Raw genomic sequence first — 19,562 nt, forward strand, 5'->3', positions numbered from 1 at the left:
GGCAACAGTGAATCTGCTTGGGGACTTGAATAGTTGGTATAGCCTTTCCCAGAGCATATTTTTTGACATGGGGAAGACTGTTCGCTGCAATTTTTCTTCCAGGGCTTCACATATCATTGTTTGAAGTGCTTAATGCTCTTGCATAGGCTTGCAGTCCTTCTTAAGGGATGTCACGTAATAGAGGCACTTGTCAAATCCTTATTTTTAATTTTCATACAGCCATTGAGAATTGTCTCCGCCACCCCATGACTCTGTCCATTTCACCCCGTCCTCTTCAAAGAACCTGCATAGATTCTGCTTGTGAGATTAGTGATGTGAGTCTTAAAGCTTCATTAAAACGTTTGTTTTTGCAATTTTGCTGGGTATAGGCACAGTATCTAGCTATCTCAAGTAGAAGCAAGGAAATAAACTAGCAATCTGGTCCCTAGTCTTGTTGATTCAGAATTCTCACCAAGGTCTACGCCACCTATGCTTTTGCTGAAAGTTGCCACCATTACTGTGATGGGAAGCTAATAGCAACTTATGTGTACGTGTATCTATTCACAGCACAGGGATAATTGTTGTGGTTTGCATTACCTCTGTTTCTTTTTATGACTTTTTAAATAAAAATAATTTACTTTTGTTATGTTTTGTCTTTTAAAAAATAGCTAGATCTAAAACTTAATAAATGTAAATGTTAGGTATTTCTTTGGCTAAGGGCACCATGAAAGATTTACTGAGACAATAAGGATATAGTGAACCAAGAATGTTTGTGAATCTCTGCTTTAGATCCAAATTCACATCTTTGAGGAATATAAAGCTTTCCACACTTAATGTTGTGGAGCAATTTCCAGATTATGGCCTTGAAATTACTAATCTGGAAACTCCAAGTAACTGGAGTATCTATTTATCTGCTTATCTGGATGTATTCCCTCTACTGTCTTCAAAGACTGAGCTAGATAACAAAAACAGTAAAAAGTACATTTGAAATACTTCAATAATTCAATTTTGAAGTTGAGTTTAAAAATCTAAAAATGCAACAGATCTTAGGCCCTCCAAGTGTGGCATCCAAGACACCCTGAGGTTTCCAAGAAATCCAAGGCTAGGCAACATCTTCTGCATAAAATTCGTGTTCCTGATTAAAGGGTTATTGGCGCACCAGACTGTTAGGGTTTTTCATAGGGAGCCAAGTCAGTGTTGCATTTTTGGTATAGAACTTGATTTACTGACACAATTAAGAAAAGCCTAAAAGAAGTGGGCAAAAGGCATAACAGAAGGGGGAAAGAGCACACAACCCAGAAGCAACGAATTATACACTTTAATAATTCAGTAGGTTTTTCACTAATTGGCTGGAAAGTAAATACTATTTGCATAAATGCCTTGTGCCATTATTTATCCATTGCAAAAGTAGAGGTTTAATTAAGACAAAAGCCTATGGACTTTTAAGCAATTAATTAAATATATTGCATTGCTGAGCTAGCGAGGTGCTGAAATCTAATGTCCCTTAAGGCGCAAGTAGATTTATGTTGCAATATGGAGCAGCAGTTATTACTAGACATTTTAGTTTCTTGGTGAAAAAATATGAGCACTTTTTAATGAATGAAATAATCTCAAGACCATTGGTATTTTGCACTACAGGAGCCAGGATTCTCTGCTGAGTAACATATTTTCAGATTAATAACATTATTCTAAATAAACTATTTCTATCTGCATGTCAATTCTGGGCATTTCAGAAGTTCTTTGAATTTGTGGTCAACATGGTGTTAAACAGGGAGCTGCATTTATTGCTAAGTGGTAATATCAGTAATTTAGGTTTGTAAGAAAGGGTAGAATGAGTGAAGGCTGTGAAAAGAAAAAAAAACCCTATTTAAGTAACTCTGCCTCTTGAACAGTGAGACCTTTGGCATATTTGCAAATATATCTCCACAATCAGGGAGGCCGCTGACTTGATGTTAGAGCCATTTTCATGTCTTACTTGTGATTGTTTTCTGAAACAGCTGAAATTACGCTGATTTTTCTTGATAACAGTAAATATATTTTTGTTGCCTCTGCTATGTGGAATTCCCTTCATATAAAAGAACCCAAAGTAATTTTGATAGAAATCAATTGAGGAAGATGTTATCTTAACCACATGAATGAAAATAAGCTGTGACAACCTCTTCTAATATATACTTCTTTAATCTTGATACCTCTAAAATGTTGATTATGATCCATGTACATTTTTAAACAATTACTTTTTAGGAGACCAAAGGACCAAAAGCATTCTGCAGCCCAGTTTTCTTCGGTGCAATGGATGCATCTTGCGGTTGTAGCATGTGGCGACCGGCTGCTGGAAACTCTCAACATGCTGAAATCAGCAGTTCTCTTTAGCAACAAGAAGCTCAAATTTCATATTTTTGCTGAGGATTCCCTGAAGCCAGAATTTGAGAAGAAAGTGAGTCTCTTTCAGTGATTTCTTTGTTTAAAAACAACTGCTAAGCCTCAGATTTGTTTAAAAGACTACAATTCACTTAGAAAGCTTGTCAGCCGTAAGTTAATGGTGGCTGTACTTCTGCTCCTAAGCTCAGCCTTAATTAGTACATGGCTTGAAGATATTTGAATAGCATTTCTACTCCCATAAAGACACCCTATTAGGAATGCTAATTCTTCCTTCTTGTGCTTTGCAGTTAGAGGAATGGCCTAACTCTTTCTCAAAGAAGTTTGAATACAATGTCTACCCAATCTCCTTCTCAGTTGGAAACGCTGAAGAGTGGAGAAAATTATTCAAGCCGTGTGCTGCCCAACGCCTCTTTCTTCCGGTAAGGTACTCAAAATGTCATATATGAAGCTCAAAGACAAGAGGCTTTGTTGTTCTTAAAATTAGAAACTTGAATGTAAAGTGGTATTATGGTCCTTTTACCCGCAGTTACTTTATTGTCCTGTTCTATCTTTTCAGAACAAGAAAATCAAGATCATAGTTCCATATGTTTGCACAACTGAAAACAGTATAGTAGCAAACTAAAGAGGTGTAGCACAGTGGTCCCCAATCTTTGTGGCTTGGCAGCCCGGCTGGGGGGGGGAAGGGGAATTGGACTGCATGAGCACAGCTTGATTTATGCAAATTGAGCTGCACAAACACATGCACGCCAGCCTGCCACTCATGCGAGTTAAGCTGCATGCTTGTGCATGCCGGCTTGCTGCTCACATGGCCCGATTCCAAATAGGCCACAGCCCGGAAGAGGACCATAGCCCAGGGGTTGGGGACCCCTGGTGTAGTAGATAACATCTAATTTGTCTCAGCCAAAAAGAAAAAGACAGGGATCTTGATTGGTGACATTTTCATGCTTCATTGTTTTTCAAGATTTTTATTATGAGGATAGGTCAGAAGGGTATCGAGTAGATGAAAGTATCATTTACTAACTTTGTGGCTGCTTGCAAACTAGACTGAACTGCCTGGTTTTCTTTAGGCAACCATTCTGATCCAATGTTTCCTGGACATGATTCCACAATATCCATCATTCTCATGCCTGCTGGGAAAGATGGAACTTGTGAACTAATACATATTAGGATTATTTGGAATATTCATTGTACCTATCCCACTCCCACAGTGTAGTCAAGAAACCTGGTCACCAAGACATGGGACTAATGTAGAACCAGGGACATCAATATATGCATTGGAAAAGAAATTGATGCAGTGTGGATAGTACATGTTTATTCAACCGGTTCTGATTCTGGTTAAAATTACCTATGATTAATTATGGCTTGAAGATCTGTAGGTAGTACCCAATTAGGAAAGGGCCTTGGTAATATTTGGGGTTGTGGGAAGGCGAAATTTAACTTACTCCTCCATAGCTTCATGTCTGAAGAATTCTCTGCAGATGCTGTTGCTTCTTGGGAAAATTCTCCAGAGATCCTAGTGGGGGATTTCCTCCATGCATATATAAAAGCTGCAAGAAGGATTTTCCCATCAAGTCTCAGCAGGAGGAAATTAATTCACCTCTGTGCTTTCTGCTATTGTGGCAATTACCCACTCTGTCTATTGAAGCTATGAGTATTTATAATCAATGAAGCACATAGTGACTTCTTTGGGGTGTTCTTTGGCTTGTTCAATTATCCAGCGTGCATCAGCAATAATGTCTTATATTTCTTGGCCTTTTCTAAACACAGCTTGAACATCTGGTGTCTCTTTTTCCATGCAGAGCTCTAATTTGCATTGGATGATCCTATTTTGCTAGCATGTGAGATTAAGCATATTGCATGATAGTTTAGTTGCACACTATTAAGTCTGTCTCTGTCTCCCTCTCCCTCTCATCTTGGAATGTAGATTGACCTCTTTCAGTCTCTCAGCCATTGTGTTGTTCTCCAAATTTGCTGGCATAGCTTGCTTAGAATTTTAACTGATTCTTCTGCTGCTGCTTGTCATAGTTCAGTGGGTATTCCCATCAATTCCTGTAGCCTTGGTAATCAGTGGAGTGCAGATCTAATTTCATCTTCTGTACCAGAGGTTCTCATAAGTAGGAAATACCATCTAAGTTACTGTTGTACAGTATTTCAGTATATTCCTTCCATTTTGTTTGTTCTCCTTTGAATCAATCATTATCTCTCAATTGGTCTCCTTTAGCGTATCATTTCCAAGGCTAGAACTTGCTTCTGGATTCACAGATTTTTTAAAAAATATTTTCCTTGTATTTCCATGTCTGCTTCCACCTTCAATGTGTTTACTAATGTTGTTGTAATACTGCTTCTTGTCTCTTCTAACAGCTCTCTGAAACTCTTTGTTAAGATTCTTTCTGAGATTTTTGTTTTTCTTGGCTTTGGCTTCCCTTCTTGGCAATTTCCATTGGTTTGTTTTGATATCCAGTTTGCTCTATGTTTCCCAATTTTTGGCAATCCTTTTTCATATTCATCTTTAACAACTTCTTTAAGTTCACTTCATAATTCCTTTGGTTCTCTATCAATGAGGTTTAGAGCTTCAAAACATTTCCTGATATTCTCCTTGAAAATGGTGGGTTCGTCGTGATCCTACCGTGAAAGCTGAGTAGCTTTCTTCTTCTTTAGTTTTAACTTGAAGCTTGTTCGTGATCTGTTCCACAGTTAGTACTTGACCATTCTTTGATGCTTTAAATGAGCTCCTCCTCTTAAGTTTTAGCAATAATATAGTCAATTGTATTTCTATATTCCTCTTTATTTCTGTGTAATAAACAATGTGATCTTGTGTCCAATTCTATCTCATCTGAATTTGCTAATGTCTAAGATGTCAACTTGTAGCCATTTCATCTTTCACTGTGTTGAGTTTATCCATGTTCGTGTTACTTGTGTTCCATAATCTCACTGTAATTCTGTCATTGCAGCTTCTGATCGTTTTTTGTATAACAACACCAGTAAGTAGATATCCCAAAGGTTTTCATCTAATCACATCATAAGTACCATTAGTACTCTGAAAGATCCTCAGCTTTTTTTCAGTAGCATCTTGAAAACCATCTAACCTGGGTGGCCCCTCATTCAGTAAAACGAGGAACACTAGATTGTTGTGGGCAATATGCCGACTCTGTAAACCACTTAGAGAGTGCTGTAAAGCACTCTGGAGTGGTATGTAAGTCTAAGTGATATTGCTATTGCTATAAATCATTTTATATTTTCTACCCAGGTGGTTTGCTTCATAAAAATAGAGGATTGGTTTACTGGTTTACTCCTGCCTTTGGCACAGCCATTATCTCCAGCATCTCCAATTTTCCAACAGAGGTGCCTGCTTGCTTTAGGTGGGCACCTGGGATGACTTTATCAGTTGAGTGACTCCCCTGGGAATACAGTATACACTCTTTCCATACGTTCCTAATATTCTTTGCTCATCCCTACCAGTAACACCCACTCCCCCCATCCCTCCATGATGAGGCACAGAGCAGGACGGGAGTGGTTGGAGGGCGGCTAATACGGTATCCAGAATCTCCAGGAAGAAGTCCCCGATAGCCAAAGATATTGGCAGAAAAACAATTATGGAAGCAGAAAATGGTGACAAATGATTATTGATATTTTTGTCTTCTCAATTCCAAGACCTTTGAAAGAAAATATTACATTTTTTTAAGTGGTTCATAAATTGGCTTATGGGAAGGGATTTCTTTGAAAGTAAATTTAGTAAATAAATAATTGCAGCAGTTAGCAACTTCAGATCAAAGCATGAATTATATTCCCCTCCACACACAACATACACGAGGCCTGTGTATGTGGCCTCAGAATCCCTCCAAAATTGACTTCAAAACATATTTTTTACCAAATCATTTGTACTATAATTAAGCAAATGTATAAGAAATATTGAGAGTCAATTTGGCATGGTGATTAAGGCACCAGACTAGAAACTAGAAAATCATGAGTTCTAGTCACACCTTAGGCACAAAGCCAGCTGGGGGACCTTGGGCTATTCACTTCCTCTCAGATTTAGGATTTGTAAGGGCAAACCACTTCTTTAAAAAAGTTGCCCTGAAAACTGCAGGGACTTGTCCAGGCAGTCTCCAAGAATTGGATATTGCTGAACAGAACAACAAAAAAAGTATTACCTAAATAATGTTTATTCCCGTTAGCTAAAGCATCGCTTGCATTCAAAATGGTGTGGGTCTTAGGGTTTTATGGCCCAAATATTCTCTTCTGTTCTGTACAGTAGAATGTATTTGTCTATGGAAGTGTCCATTTTAAGAATGAGTTTGCTTCCTTTATTTAAGTCAGTCTGTTAGCTTACATGCCTACCTCAAGGCAAAACAAGATTGAATAAAATGGAACAGTCAGTTTCATATTGCAACTACAGTCCTCAACCTACGACTACAATTGGGCCCAAAATTTATGTTGCTAAGTGAGACATTTGTTAAGTGAGTTTTGCCCCATTTTACGACTTTTCTTGCCACATTTGTTAAGTGAATCACTGCAGTTGTTAAATTAGTAACCCGGTCATTAAGCGAATCTGGCTTCCCCATAGACTTTGCTTGTCAGAATGTGGCAAAAGATGGTCACATGACTCCAGGACACAGCAACTGTCATAAATGTGTGTCAGTTGTCAGGCATCTGAATGTAAATCACGTGACCATGGGGGTGCTGCAAGGCTCATAAGTCTTTTTCCAGTGCCATTGTAACTTTGAACGGTCACTAAGTGAATTGTTATAAGTCAAGGACTACCTGTATTTTCCACTTTTTCATCCAGAAAGCTAAGAGATCTGTCCTGTCCAAGTTTGCCCCTCTGATACATTTTTCAGTATTTTCACTTAAAAAAAAATAGAACAGAGACCAAACCTACTTTTATAGACCTGTGAATTCTGAAACCTTACTGGTGGATATTCTGTCTTCTTGTCTCAGTGACAAGTTTATTCATCATACCTAACTTTTCAAATATTATACTTTGGTGAAACTCCACTAGCTCTTCCTAGATAGTATCTTGAGAGAGTAAGTAGAACTGTTTATACAATAAGATTAGAAAGTGACAACTGTCATTCTCAGCAGGAGATATTTTCTCCAAGAACTGTATCATCCAGCTGCTGCTTCAGTTTTTTGTCATTATACCATTTTGGGGCTTGCCACATTTCATTTCAATGTACTGCTCCTTTTCAGTTAATAAGACTCACAGTTCATGCCGTCACCCCTGTATAGACTTTAATAAAGTGCTCTTCATATCTGACACAGATAATATGTTAGTTTCTTGCTGACTCGTAACACAATCTGCTCTTTGTTTTGGAACTCTTCTGCACTTCTGCTTATTTATTAGTGGCAGTTTTATAATGTACTTTAGCCAAAAAGGCTGCTAGAGTGACTAATGTATAATCACTAATACAAGACAGTCTGTGCCTTGGTTTCATTCCCATCTCCCTTTTTAACTTCTTTGCGATATGAAATAAGGAAAGGAGGAATGGGAGAGAAACAAAATTAATGTATTTTTCATGTTACTGGGGCAGGCAAGCTTTGATGGCTAAATTTCAGAGAAAAGAGGGGGGCTTTTGATTTGGATTTTGCCTTAGGTTTTTAAGGCAAAATAGGAATCTTAAGCTCAATAGAGGCTTCACATACTTTCTGGAACCTAGTGAATACTTATGTTAAAGACATAAAAGGGCAACTTTTTGATTAAGTGAGAGGAATCTGAAGAAGTCCTAGGATTACTTAGTAGAATACCGGGATCTGTGAACATCTTGTGTAAATTAACCACTTTATGCAAACCAATGAAACATACACTCCAATAATTCAATTTATTCTGATTATTTAACTTGCTATTTTTGAAAATAGGATTATGGTCACCTAACTACCCCAAAAAAAGAATGTATTTAAAAAATGACATTTTGAGATTTCAAGGTTGTTGCAAAGGGTGTTTGTTTGTTTGTTCAATTTCTATGGCTGCCCAATCTCCATCCATGACTCTGAGTGGCTTACAGTTCTGTTGATACAGACTTAGCTTTTAAGGGTTTTCTTTATTGCCTATATTTCATGTCTCTCTGTCAGGAAGATGGGCGGTTTCTAAATTAGATAACTAAAATAAAATGTATTTTTTTAACGTGGCGGCTAAGGTTTTACATCTGAATTCATTCCATTGTTATTGCCAGGCCTAAAGATATGCCTGGTTTTATCATATTTTAGCTTACTCATGCTGCAAAAAGAAAAGGGACACAGATGAGGTTCTAACCCCCACCTTTCTGTTTGCAAGTTAGGAGTGAATAGGTTTTTCCAAATATGGGTTTCAAAGGTAGAATTTCACTGTAGTGGCCTATTCATGGTATACTACCCGTAAATTTAATCAGAGAGTTGTTTGGGAATAGGGACAAAGGGGGTTTTCTGAAAAATTAGAGGGGAGATACTGTAAGCTAGGGAAGAGGCACTCTGCAAAGTCTCAAATCTGTTCTGCTGTGTTGTATAAAATTATTGAAAGAGATAGATTCATAATGAACATGATGGCCACAAGAGGGCATATGGCAAACAAGAATTAACAGCCTGATTATCATTCATCCATTTGATATGCTGTTATCAATGTAATTAACGAACAAGTGTCTTCCATGACAATTCCTTCCAGCAGTTCAAGCTGACCAAGGGCCCCAGTTCAATTACAGAGAACCTGGCATGCATGAAAGTGTGGAACTCAGTTCACGATCTCTCATTTGTTACAGGAATGGATTTGCAGCAAAATCCATCTTCCCCGACCTGGTGCCTTCAGCTGTGCCAAAGCTGAGTTGTCACCATCTCCAGATGATGTAGTCCATCAAATCCGGAGAGTACTGCGTTGGGGAAGTAACATATGCAAAGAGTATAAAAGTAGAATGTGATAGTTGTATGGAAGGAGAAAGGAAGAAACAAATTGAAAAAGATCGAGAGGGGTTCCAGATATTATTGTTTTTGTCGGAGCATATAATAGGGGTATAATAGGATTTTGGAAGTTTTTCCAGCAATATGTGCTGGATAGAAACATTACTGTTACGAAGTTGATGTTAAAATATATATTGTGTATATATGTGTATTATGTTTTGTTTTGTTTTGTTTTGTTTGTCGGTTTAAATAATAAAAAAAATTAAAAAAGAAAAAGAAACATAGGTTGTTCCTTATAAAACTAACCCTGGGTGAATTTACCATGATTGGCTCGTAGATAACTGACTGGAGTAGAATGCTTTGTAAGGAAAAGGTTATAGACTGTGTGCCTTCATAAACTCTCTATTGCCTGATATGGCTTAAAACTTGAACAGATAAAACTTGGTTCATCTTTGAGCCCTCTAAACAAGACAAAAATAGGAGAGTTGGCAATTAAGAAAGGAAGACATTGCTTGCCATTCAAAGGAAAATTGGATTTTTCTCTGAAGCAAGCAATGAACTCATCTTACAGGTTAATAACTATCAATTCTAAATCCATTTTCCTTGTAACTCTGGTGTTGGGAAGTAACCTCCTTAATACTAAAAGGAAAAGAAAACTGATGCGTTTGGCTTTTTTTGGGAGGGGGGAGTGCAAACTACTGGGCAGCATCTGACCTTTCTCCTCCTCCCCTCTCCCATTCCTCTTGCCTTTGTTCCTGTCTACTTGACCCTGAAGTATTGTGCCAGAACCTCTTTATTTGAACAGAAAGGTAGGTCAGAGGTATTGCCTTGTGATTAGTAGATATCCATTTGTGAGTCTTTAATACATTTACTTTTGTTTTCCTGTGTATATGGCTTTCTCAACCGTCTGGCTTTTTTCCAAAGCTGATTTTGAAGGATGTGGATTCCCTTCTGTATGTGGACACAGATGTCCTATTCCTGCGACCCATTGATGACATTTGGGGCTTTCTGAGAACTTTCAATGCCACCCAGCTGGCTGCAATGGCACCGGAACACGAAATACCAAAGATTGGCTGGTATAGTCGGTTTGCTCGCCACCCATATTATGGAACCACTGGGGTGAATTCTGGTGTCATGCTAATGAATTTAACCCGAATAAGAAATACGCAATTCAAGGTAAGGAGACCGTTTATTTTTTTATTTTTTTGGGGGGGGGGAAATCTTCCTTGGGGTAGAGTTGGTTTTTGCTCCATAATTTTGACAGGTTATGGAGTTCAGCCTTTTTCTGTGCAGATGGCATTGACATGATGAAAACATAACAGGGTCTATGTTTTTTGAGAAATGTGCACCACATAGATCAATAAGTACTCAAATTGGTTCAAAGACAGTGAAAGAATAGTTAACTTGGGCAGTGCTTGAACTGCAGGTCTTCAAATTCTTCTACAGAAAGGATTGCCACAGTATTATCAGTGCAGTCGGTCTTTCTGGTACCTACCCGTTGGATATGTTAGACTTCAGCTCCCATTATCCTAAGCCATCACATCCAATGAGGAAGAATGATTGTTTGCCGAGCAGAAAACTAAAGCTGACATATTCTGCTTATCTCAGTTCATGAAAATTTCAGACAACATACATGCCAAAATATTCCAAAATACCAGTACCGAGTACCAAGATGTACATCGTCTCTGTGTAATATGAACTACTATGACCCAGGTTTAAATCCTATTTAACTAATTGTGATCTGTTCAGATTGGTAGCTACTTGCTAGAGCAGTGATGGCGAACCTTTTAGAGACTGAGTGCCCAAACTGCAACCCAAAACCCACTTATGCATCGTCGAGTGCCGGGTGGGTGTGGCCCATTGGGTGGGCGTGGCCCATTGGGTGGGTGTGGCTGCAGTGGTAACGGCAGACTGGGTGGGACTAAAAAGTTCAATCAATTCCAACTTTGCAAGATCTTTTTTTTCCCGTGAGAAGTTGAAATTGACTGATTGAACCTTTTTTTTTTTTTTTGCACACAGTGGCGGAGGCCTATAGCAAAAAGGTTTTATAAAACCCAGCTGAAGGCCTAGGACTGGGGCGACAGTGTGCGTGCCCACAGAGAGGACTCTGAGTGCCGCCTCTGGCACCCGTGCCATAGGTTCGCCACCACTGTGCTAGAGCATTAGAAACAGCAGCTTTTCCTACCCCTTGAAATCTGGTTCCCTTATTTATTTATTAAATATATTTATAGTTCCATCCAATTCACACATAGGTCACACATAGGTGACTTCATGTGCCTGCGTTGAACTTGCTCCTTCTGCATGCAAACTGTATTTTAAGGCCAACATTTTTTCCTGTGAAACTTTTTCAATATAGCAAAGCACCAATGGAAATTATTTTGCAGTGAATAGGAAATAGCCTAACCCTCCTTTTTATTACCATACAGTTACCATTCAGCCTCTTGTGTCCTGAAATACTGTCAGAAGCAGAGGGGAAACGGGAAAGGGTTGTGTTAACTACTGGATTTGAAGTCTAAAATTTTCGGTTGAAACTAAATTTTAGGTTCAAAATAATAATTTCTTTTTTATTATAAAATGTATAAATCGAAAAGCTAAAAGACCATAGCACCTCCTTCCCAGCAGTCAACACCCAGACAATCGGAGATTAACACCAAGAATAATACTAAACCAATAATTAAGCAATAAAGAATACTCTCCTGTTACTTGCCCAAGCTCCTGATCAACTAGCAATTCGAAGGCATGCAAATGCAAATAGATAAATAGGTACCCCTTCGGTGGGACGATAACAGTGTTCCGTGTGTGTCTCAGAGTATAGTTATGCTGGCCACATGACCACTGAAACATCTTCAGACAATGCTGGCTCCCTCAGATAAGAAATGGAGATGAGCCCTGCCCACTAGAGTCAGATAGGACTGGATAGGGAAAACCTTTACCTTTTTATCAATTGACGAACTACCAACTCAGACAAACAATCCAACAGTAAACAACAGCCTAATCAAGGAACCACCAAGAACTCTCCCACCAACACTGACAGAGCAAATCTTTCTTCTTGCATTGATGATGTGACCAAGTTAAATAATGAAATGTCTGCAAGACAACAACCAAACTCAGAGGGCATCTCACAGTTATTTAAAAAATGGATACTACTGAATAAACCGTACTGCCGAGCATTTGTCATGCAATCACCACCATGAAATCATTGTGAAGAAAATATTTATATTGCAAGAAGAAACAGCACAGATCAGTCTTTCTTTTTTTTTGTGGCATATTTAACCTATGTTAGGAGAAATGACTTCTCATTCCCATCTTGTTGAAAGCAACTCTTTTCCTACTGTTTGGTCACTGAACCCAGCTAGAAAGTGCACCGTGGCTATAGCTTCCTCCTGCTATGATTGTAAGTTTGTGTTTATGATTGCTTTATCAAATCATTTATTTCTCTATTTCAGAACAACTTGATACCAACAGGCTTGAAATGGGAAGAGATGTTGTACCCTTTATACCAAAAGTATAAAAATTACATTACATGGGGAGACCAGGACTTGCTAAATATTATTTTTTATTTCAATCCAGGTACACACTTTATAAGTATATATGCAATATAATGATAGCCCTATTTTAACTTTGAATATATAATAATTTTAAAAATTGAGAATCTCCAAGTATGAAGGCTGCGTTATTGTTCCATTATGCCCTAATATATTTCTACATCTTCCAATCATTGGAAGTCTCCACCTTCTGCAAATTCTACCAATTTTCTTTTCTCAAAAACCATGATTGGAGCAACCAGGGGAAAAAAATCAGAATTATATATACAAATGTTTATTCATCATATATATATGATGTTATTATAAAATTTAGGGGTTGTTTTTCTGTATTTAAAGTCTTGTATTTAAAGCTGATTCCTAGACATCATTCTGTTCTTGGATAATAGTGTAGTGTGGTGCCTAGTGGTGAAGACATTCGGCTCGGAAGGCTGAGAGTTCAATCCTAGGTAGCAGCAGATGTGTCTCTCCTAGGGCATGATGAAAAATATTTGCTGTGAACTCTGTGTGGCATCAGGAAGGGCATCCAGCCAGTAAACGCTCAGCTCCATTCAGTCACCCCTCCTCTATCCCAAATTAAGGAGGTTATAGGGTCATAAAAAAGAGAGTTATTCTATTCTTGGCTAATATTTTTTCTCTATTTTATGTGTTTTTATTTTCCTTCCTTTTAGAATGTCTATACCTCTTTCCCTGTCAGTGGAATTATCGACCAGATCACTGCATGTATGGCAGTAACTGCAAAGGAGCAGAAGAAGAAGGCATTTCAATTCTGCATGGGAATCGAGGTGTCTATCATGATGATAAACAGCCTACTTTCAAAGCACTCTATGAAGTGATACGTGATGTAAGTGATGTTTTGCCAAAAAGCAAGTTCTTGCATAAAGTAAGGCTGCAATACAAAGCTTTAGTAGTGGGTTTTATTGTTACAAGAATCCCTGAAGTTAGAGTAGGCTAAGAGATCCCAACTTACTCAGACTTTCCAGTGAATTTTATACTTAAATTATGTTCTCCTGCTCCTATTATAGCAGAAGTTCCCCAAGCTTTTGGGCACCAGGAACCAGTTTGGTGGAGAAAGGTTTTTCCGCAGACCGGAGAGTGCATGGTTTTGTATGCTGCCTGCATTCCATGGATGGGGTTTTGCTTGTTTGTGCGGACCAGTTGCTGGCATGCTGCGGCCCGGTACCGGTCCACGGACCGGGGATTGGGGACCCCTGTATTATAGGACTCCATCCATACCATATTTGTCCTTAGAGATTTTGGGAATGTTCTTGCTGCAGTACAATGCAAGCCATATAAAACACAACTTCTTGAGCCAGATTCAGAATCAAGAGTACTAATTCAGTTTATCCCAATAGTCAAGTCAAAAAATTTGAAGATGGTACTTTTCTGAACTAATGCTTAAATATGTAATGGCAAAGAAGGACAAAGAGTTGGATGATAATGATATCCAGTAGAGAGGATTAAAGTAATGTAAGAGATTACTAAAGACGAGGATGAGGAAATGTAACAAATAGGGGTTTGTATTGGTGCCAAGTAGGAGAGGGGGATGAAACATATCAGTATCAATCATGAACCAAGGATTTAAGATTGCTGATTACATTTTTGTATCTTTTTATTCTTTTTCCTTTTTAGTTTTCCTTTGAAGACAATCTTTTCCAATCAATGTACTATCCTCTCCAGTCCAAGTTCCTCAATACTGTACACACTTTATGTGGGCGAATTCCTCAAGTTTTTCTGAAACAAATTGAGAGAACCATGAAGAATGTCTATGAAAATCATGTGATTGTCAATATTGGAGCCAATTTCAGATTATAATCATAGCAATATATTTTCATAGAGCTGTTGTCTCCCATCGTATCCCACTCTGGGGCTGTGAACTGAAAGTTCTATGCTGGCTTTTGCTACAGTTCTGTAAACAAGTATCTGGGAGTAAGATTCACAAAGCTTAGTAAGACGTATTTCTGACTAGACGTGTATAGGATTGCATTGAGTCAGTTATTTCTTAAGCAAAATTACAAGGCTTTTATCTAATTATAATAGTTACCACACCATTATTTAGCTTGATGGCAATGGTTTAAATTCTGAAAAAAACAAAAGGAATTACTGTTGTAGATAAGATGAGGAACATAAATATTTGGAAACTCTTAAGACACAGATACAAGGAGAATTTCTCTGTAATTCTATGAGAAGGCTCTTACAGATATTTCTTGTGCTGGAAAATAATTGTGCTGATAATACTTAATGATATAACTTAGTTTTTACAATGGCAGAGGGATGGATTGTGCAATTCATCATTCACTGCATGTTGTTGCTTTGATGCTTTGCTCTTTGATCTTAGTAACCTTTTTGGATTTTGGTATTTCTACTCTATCAACTCTCTTCTATTGGCACTATCAAACCTAGAGTAGATGTTTTGGGGGTTTCTTGTCCCTCCCTCTCTTTTCACCAATTCAATGACCATCCAGTTTTGGTACTGTATAGTTGTCTATGAGATGAACCTAGTCATTTCAGCTATTTCAGCAGGGAAAATTGGCCTTCTTTTTTAATCATGGTCTTGATTGCAAAACTGACATCAAGACCATAATTTTGAACCTCATACTCTTAAGACGGTTTCTAACAGATTGCAGTTAGTCAGAGTTCATGTGTCACTTCATTGAGGAACATCTACCTCTTTAGTAGTTTAGGGACCATTATTATTATTAAACCATATGGGGATTCTGTTTCAGCAAATCTAACTGTGCCACAACTATTTTAACCTGAAGGATTGTCAGCCTTGCTACCTTGCCACCTGAAGATAGTGGGGTAAAGATTAATTTCTTCTCTTTGCTAATGTTTACATGATGAAAACAGCAACTGTTGTTGGTGTTATTTCTTTACAGCCTGGTGGAAGGAGTGTATGTAATAAACCGAATAGATTCTTGTTTGAAACATGTTTTAGCTAGTTATTAAGGTGATATTCTCTGCTTTGCATGATGTAACAGAGTTGTCTTTATTATCTCACCAAGTTTTAATATATATGTTGTGTTCGTTGACATCTTTGCTATACCTGATTAAGACAGCTATTCTTCCGAAGATCACCCTGTATGGGTTGCTCAACACAATTGCAAATAATAATCCATTCCTGAGTTAAAATGCAGAATGATATATTTTACAGGAATATATTTTTGTCATTTTACATATAGAATTTGAGGAGGAGACTTTTCACAGTGGTACAATATGTTCTAGAGAGCTCTTTTCTATTTCAAATATTTATGCAGTAAGGAGAACTTAGGGACAATCATATTTCTCATTACACTACTCTCTGAAGCAGTTTTTGAGCTTTTTCTTCTTTCCATTCTTGAAAATGTAGAGCAGAATTTACTACAGGTTGAACAAAATCGCACCTTGGTAATAAGATTGTCTACGGGGGTGATGATAGTTAATATGGCCTGTTATGTCTGCAACCTGTCCTGTAGAATGGAAGCATATGAGAAGGGGATTTGAGAGATCAACCAGAGGGTTAAAACAAAATCTGGTTGGATTTGTAAGTGTCACCCTGTGAATAAGTTAAGTGAATTTGAAACTGCTGCTATAATAATGCCAAAATAATTTGTTTGATGCTAGTGCTCCTTAAAGAGTAACAGCAAAACAGAAAGGGGTAACACCATGCCACATCCTCCTTTGTGGATTTGTATGTTTTTTGTCTCTCACAAAAAGGTCTTCCCTTTTGCACCTATTTTTAACATTAAAGCCCACTTGAGTGCAATTTAACTACAGAAAAAGTCAGAATACCTTGGTTAGCAATTATTAAAAAGAAAAGGTAGATTTTCATAGTAAGTGTTAGAAAATCAAATCCATGGCAAAGGAAGAAGAGCTAAATGCTTATTTTATAGCAGATATAGTATTCAAAGGGATGAAAAGACCTAATATAATCTGTACAAAAGACAGAATCTTGAAAAATCCCTATAATGGAAAATTGATGACAATTTTGAAGAGTGAGTTTGTTCATTTTTCACTTGGTGAAATATATGCTCTCTGTTAAATCATCATTCATGTGAAGGATCTCAGCTGTCCTGTAAGATGTATAAAAATCTAATATTGCAAAGTTTTTTTGTGCAGGGTTTTTAAAAGTGATATCTGATACAGTATTTGATTCCAGGACAGATTCAGAATTTGTACAGTTCAATTTCTCAAATACAGTGTGTTTGTTAACCCTTTTATATCTCCTGTGTAACACTCAAGAGCATATACACATGTCAAAGAAAACTGAAAAATACTTGGATATGCATCACAAAACTCTTTGAGGTTTGCCATACATTGAGACAACATTTTTGTTGTGGTTTTCTCTGAAGGAAAATAACAAAATCTATAGTGGGAATTCTGTTCCATTTGAATCTTTGATTTGAGTTACTTTATTAGATGCATTGGAAACTGAATTCAAATGAGGATAAGCTCAGTCAACAAACAATGCTTTTTGTAAATGCAAATTCTTTTTGAGAAATTGAGTTGCAGTTATACTTTTATAGTAAACTAAATAGTGTGATTTTGAACATAAAGAAACAGTTACATTTCTTGTCACACAAAGTATTATCTCTACCATATTTTGATATGTTTACCAAAATTGTAATGCTGCATTATATTTTGGGTTTTTTTTAAAAAACAAGCAAACCTAAAAAATACTTTTGATATCTCCGCTTGGTTTATAAAGGATTTAATTTTCTAATAGTGAATTAAGACTAACAATTCTGCACAGTATTAGTAGACTTATGCAAGGAAAAATCTCAGTTTGCATTCTGTTCTTGGGGGCGTTGTTGGTGGACTACGTTGCAAAGCTCTTTAAGAAAAAATTTAAAATAATTATATAAATATATTTACTGGATAAATGCTTAATTTGTTTAACCAAACAGCTTGCAATTTTCAGCACATTTCATATTACAATTTTAACAATAATCAATATTTCAATATGTTATTAATATATGCAAAATACTAATTACTGGTTTTTTTTAAAAAAAATAGGCATTACATTAAAAGTTATAAGGCATATATAAATATTTATTTCAACTTTCTCATCTGCATGCCGTGTTATTTTTTTAATGTTAGGATATTAGAACGGGATTTTCCACTTAACTGATTCAGTAGCAACACTACCATCAAAATAACTGTAAACTAAGGTTATACGGTAGGACTGGAGAAACAAGGGTGAATTTATAATCTTGTTTTAATAGTTTTGTGGTAAAACTATACTTTACTCTAACTGTCGCATATTTGCTTAACTATTTCTGGTTCATGGTTCAATATACATTAAATTCAGCCAGTAACTGAATGGCAAACACTCAAATAATGAACTATAGGGCTGTAATAAATTATGTACATCTACAATTAAAAGGAGAATAGTTATATTGATGAACTGTCATAAGTTCCCATCGTAAACCTCAATCTTAAGTACATTTCTATTTGCAACATATTACCTATAATTGATCAATCCTTTGCAGACCTAGACATACCTGTCTATACCTATTTATTTTTAAGGTTGAATATGCCAAAATTCTTTTTAGTGCCAACTGCAAGTACACTTGATTTCAACAGCTGCCAGGTTACTATCTCAAAGACTTGAAGAGTCAAAGCTCAAGATACTCTACTGAAGATATACAGTAGTTCTTCAAATGTGTCTATGGAGATCCTCCATCACCCAGGTCCCAAAGGTGCTTTTTCAAATGTGTTCTTCAAATGTGTTGATTTGGAAGGAATTTGTCCTATTGCCAAACTGCTTTAAGGGTCATTGAACCTTGAACCCTCTCTTTGAACTTAGTTGTTTTCTTGCAGATGTTACATTACCCAAACTGTTGTGTAATGACTGCAACAATCACTACATAGGACAGGCAGGTGGTAGAAGACTGATAAAATGCTTCCATAAACATCAACTAGCAGTCAGAAGACATGACATCCTTAATTACACAACATACGGGCAGACTTAACTATAGTTTCAACTGGGAAATTGGGAAATTCAACTGGGAAACCATCCTAGACCAAGCCAAGTCCAAAGATGCTAGCGAATTTCTAGAAGTCTGGCACTCTGACAAATTAGCCATCAATAGACATATATACATAAACAATATCTACATATTGTGCAAAAGAGACAATCAACAAGCCAAAAAGGGAACAAAAAAACCAAAACAGCTCCCCATCAGCAATTAGCACCCAGAGGAACATAGATTAACTCCAAGATTAGCATCAGACCAACAATCAAGAAGTAAACAATACCCTAATCAAGGCCTTGCCAAACAAGCTAACAGCAAGCAGCCCAACCAAAGAACCTTTAAGACCACTCCCACCAACACTGACAGGGCAAGCCACTAGAATATAAACTGAGAACAAACCCCACTCCTTACTAGCACTGATAATGTTACCTAGTTTGTGTAATAAAACATGTGAAAAAAACCAAAACCCAAGCTCTTGAGGGCATGAAGGACCCCTCATTTCAACCGAGTTGCAAATATACTCCTTTATTGGCAAATTAATTGAGTTTATTAGAATGGTATCTTTACAGTTTTTAGAATTTCATAGTCTTCAGAATGTTGATACAACTCTCTTAAAAATTCATTCTCACATTTTTTTGTTTGTTCTGAATCCAGTCATAATCTATGAAAAGTATATTTTTAGCACTAAGAAACTCCTTGATGAGATGTAAAGTACAGATTTTGATCTGGATCTCCTAAAGTTAGATGATAATTGTGTGCCTATATGTTTCTACATGCCAACTGTTGCCGATTTCCATCTAAGTGGAAAGTGAAAAATGGAATTTGCATTACTTGTCTCTGT

General features: G+C 37.1%; 1 protein-coding gene across 1 annotated transcript; it reads left to right on the plus strand.

Moving 5' to 3' along the window:
* The first annotated feature begins 2,257 nt into the window (after positions 1–2,257).
* GXYLT2 (glucoside xylosyltransferase 2) lies at positions 2,258–17,788 on the plus strand. The gene is made up of 6 exons (XM_029285818.1): positions 2,258–2,413; positions 2,646–2,777; positions 10,147–10,398; positions 12,669–12,792; positions 13,436–13,608; positions 14,397–17,788. Exons 1-6 carry the CDS (start codon positions 2,273–2,275, stop codon positions 14,577–14,579), a joined length of 1,005 nt encoding a protein of 334 aa, XP_029141651.1. The 5' UTR covers positions 2,258–2,272; the 3' UTR covers positions 14,580–17,788.
* Positions 17,789–19,562: the final 1,774 nt, after the last annotated feature.

Source organism: Protobothrops mucrosquamatus, unplaced genomic scaffold, assembly GCF_001527695.2.
Source record: "Protobothrops mucrosquamatus isolate PMUCROS unplaced genomic scaffold, P.Mucros_1.0 scaffold2289, whole genome shotgun sequence".
Taxonomy (NCBI): Eukaryota; Metazoa; Chordata; class Lepidosauria; order Squamata; family Viperidae; genus Protobothrops; species Protobothrops mucrosquamatus.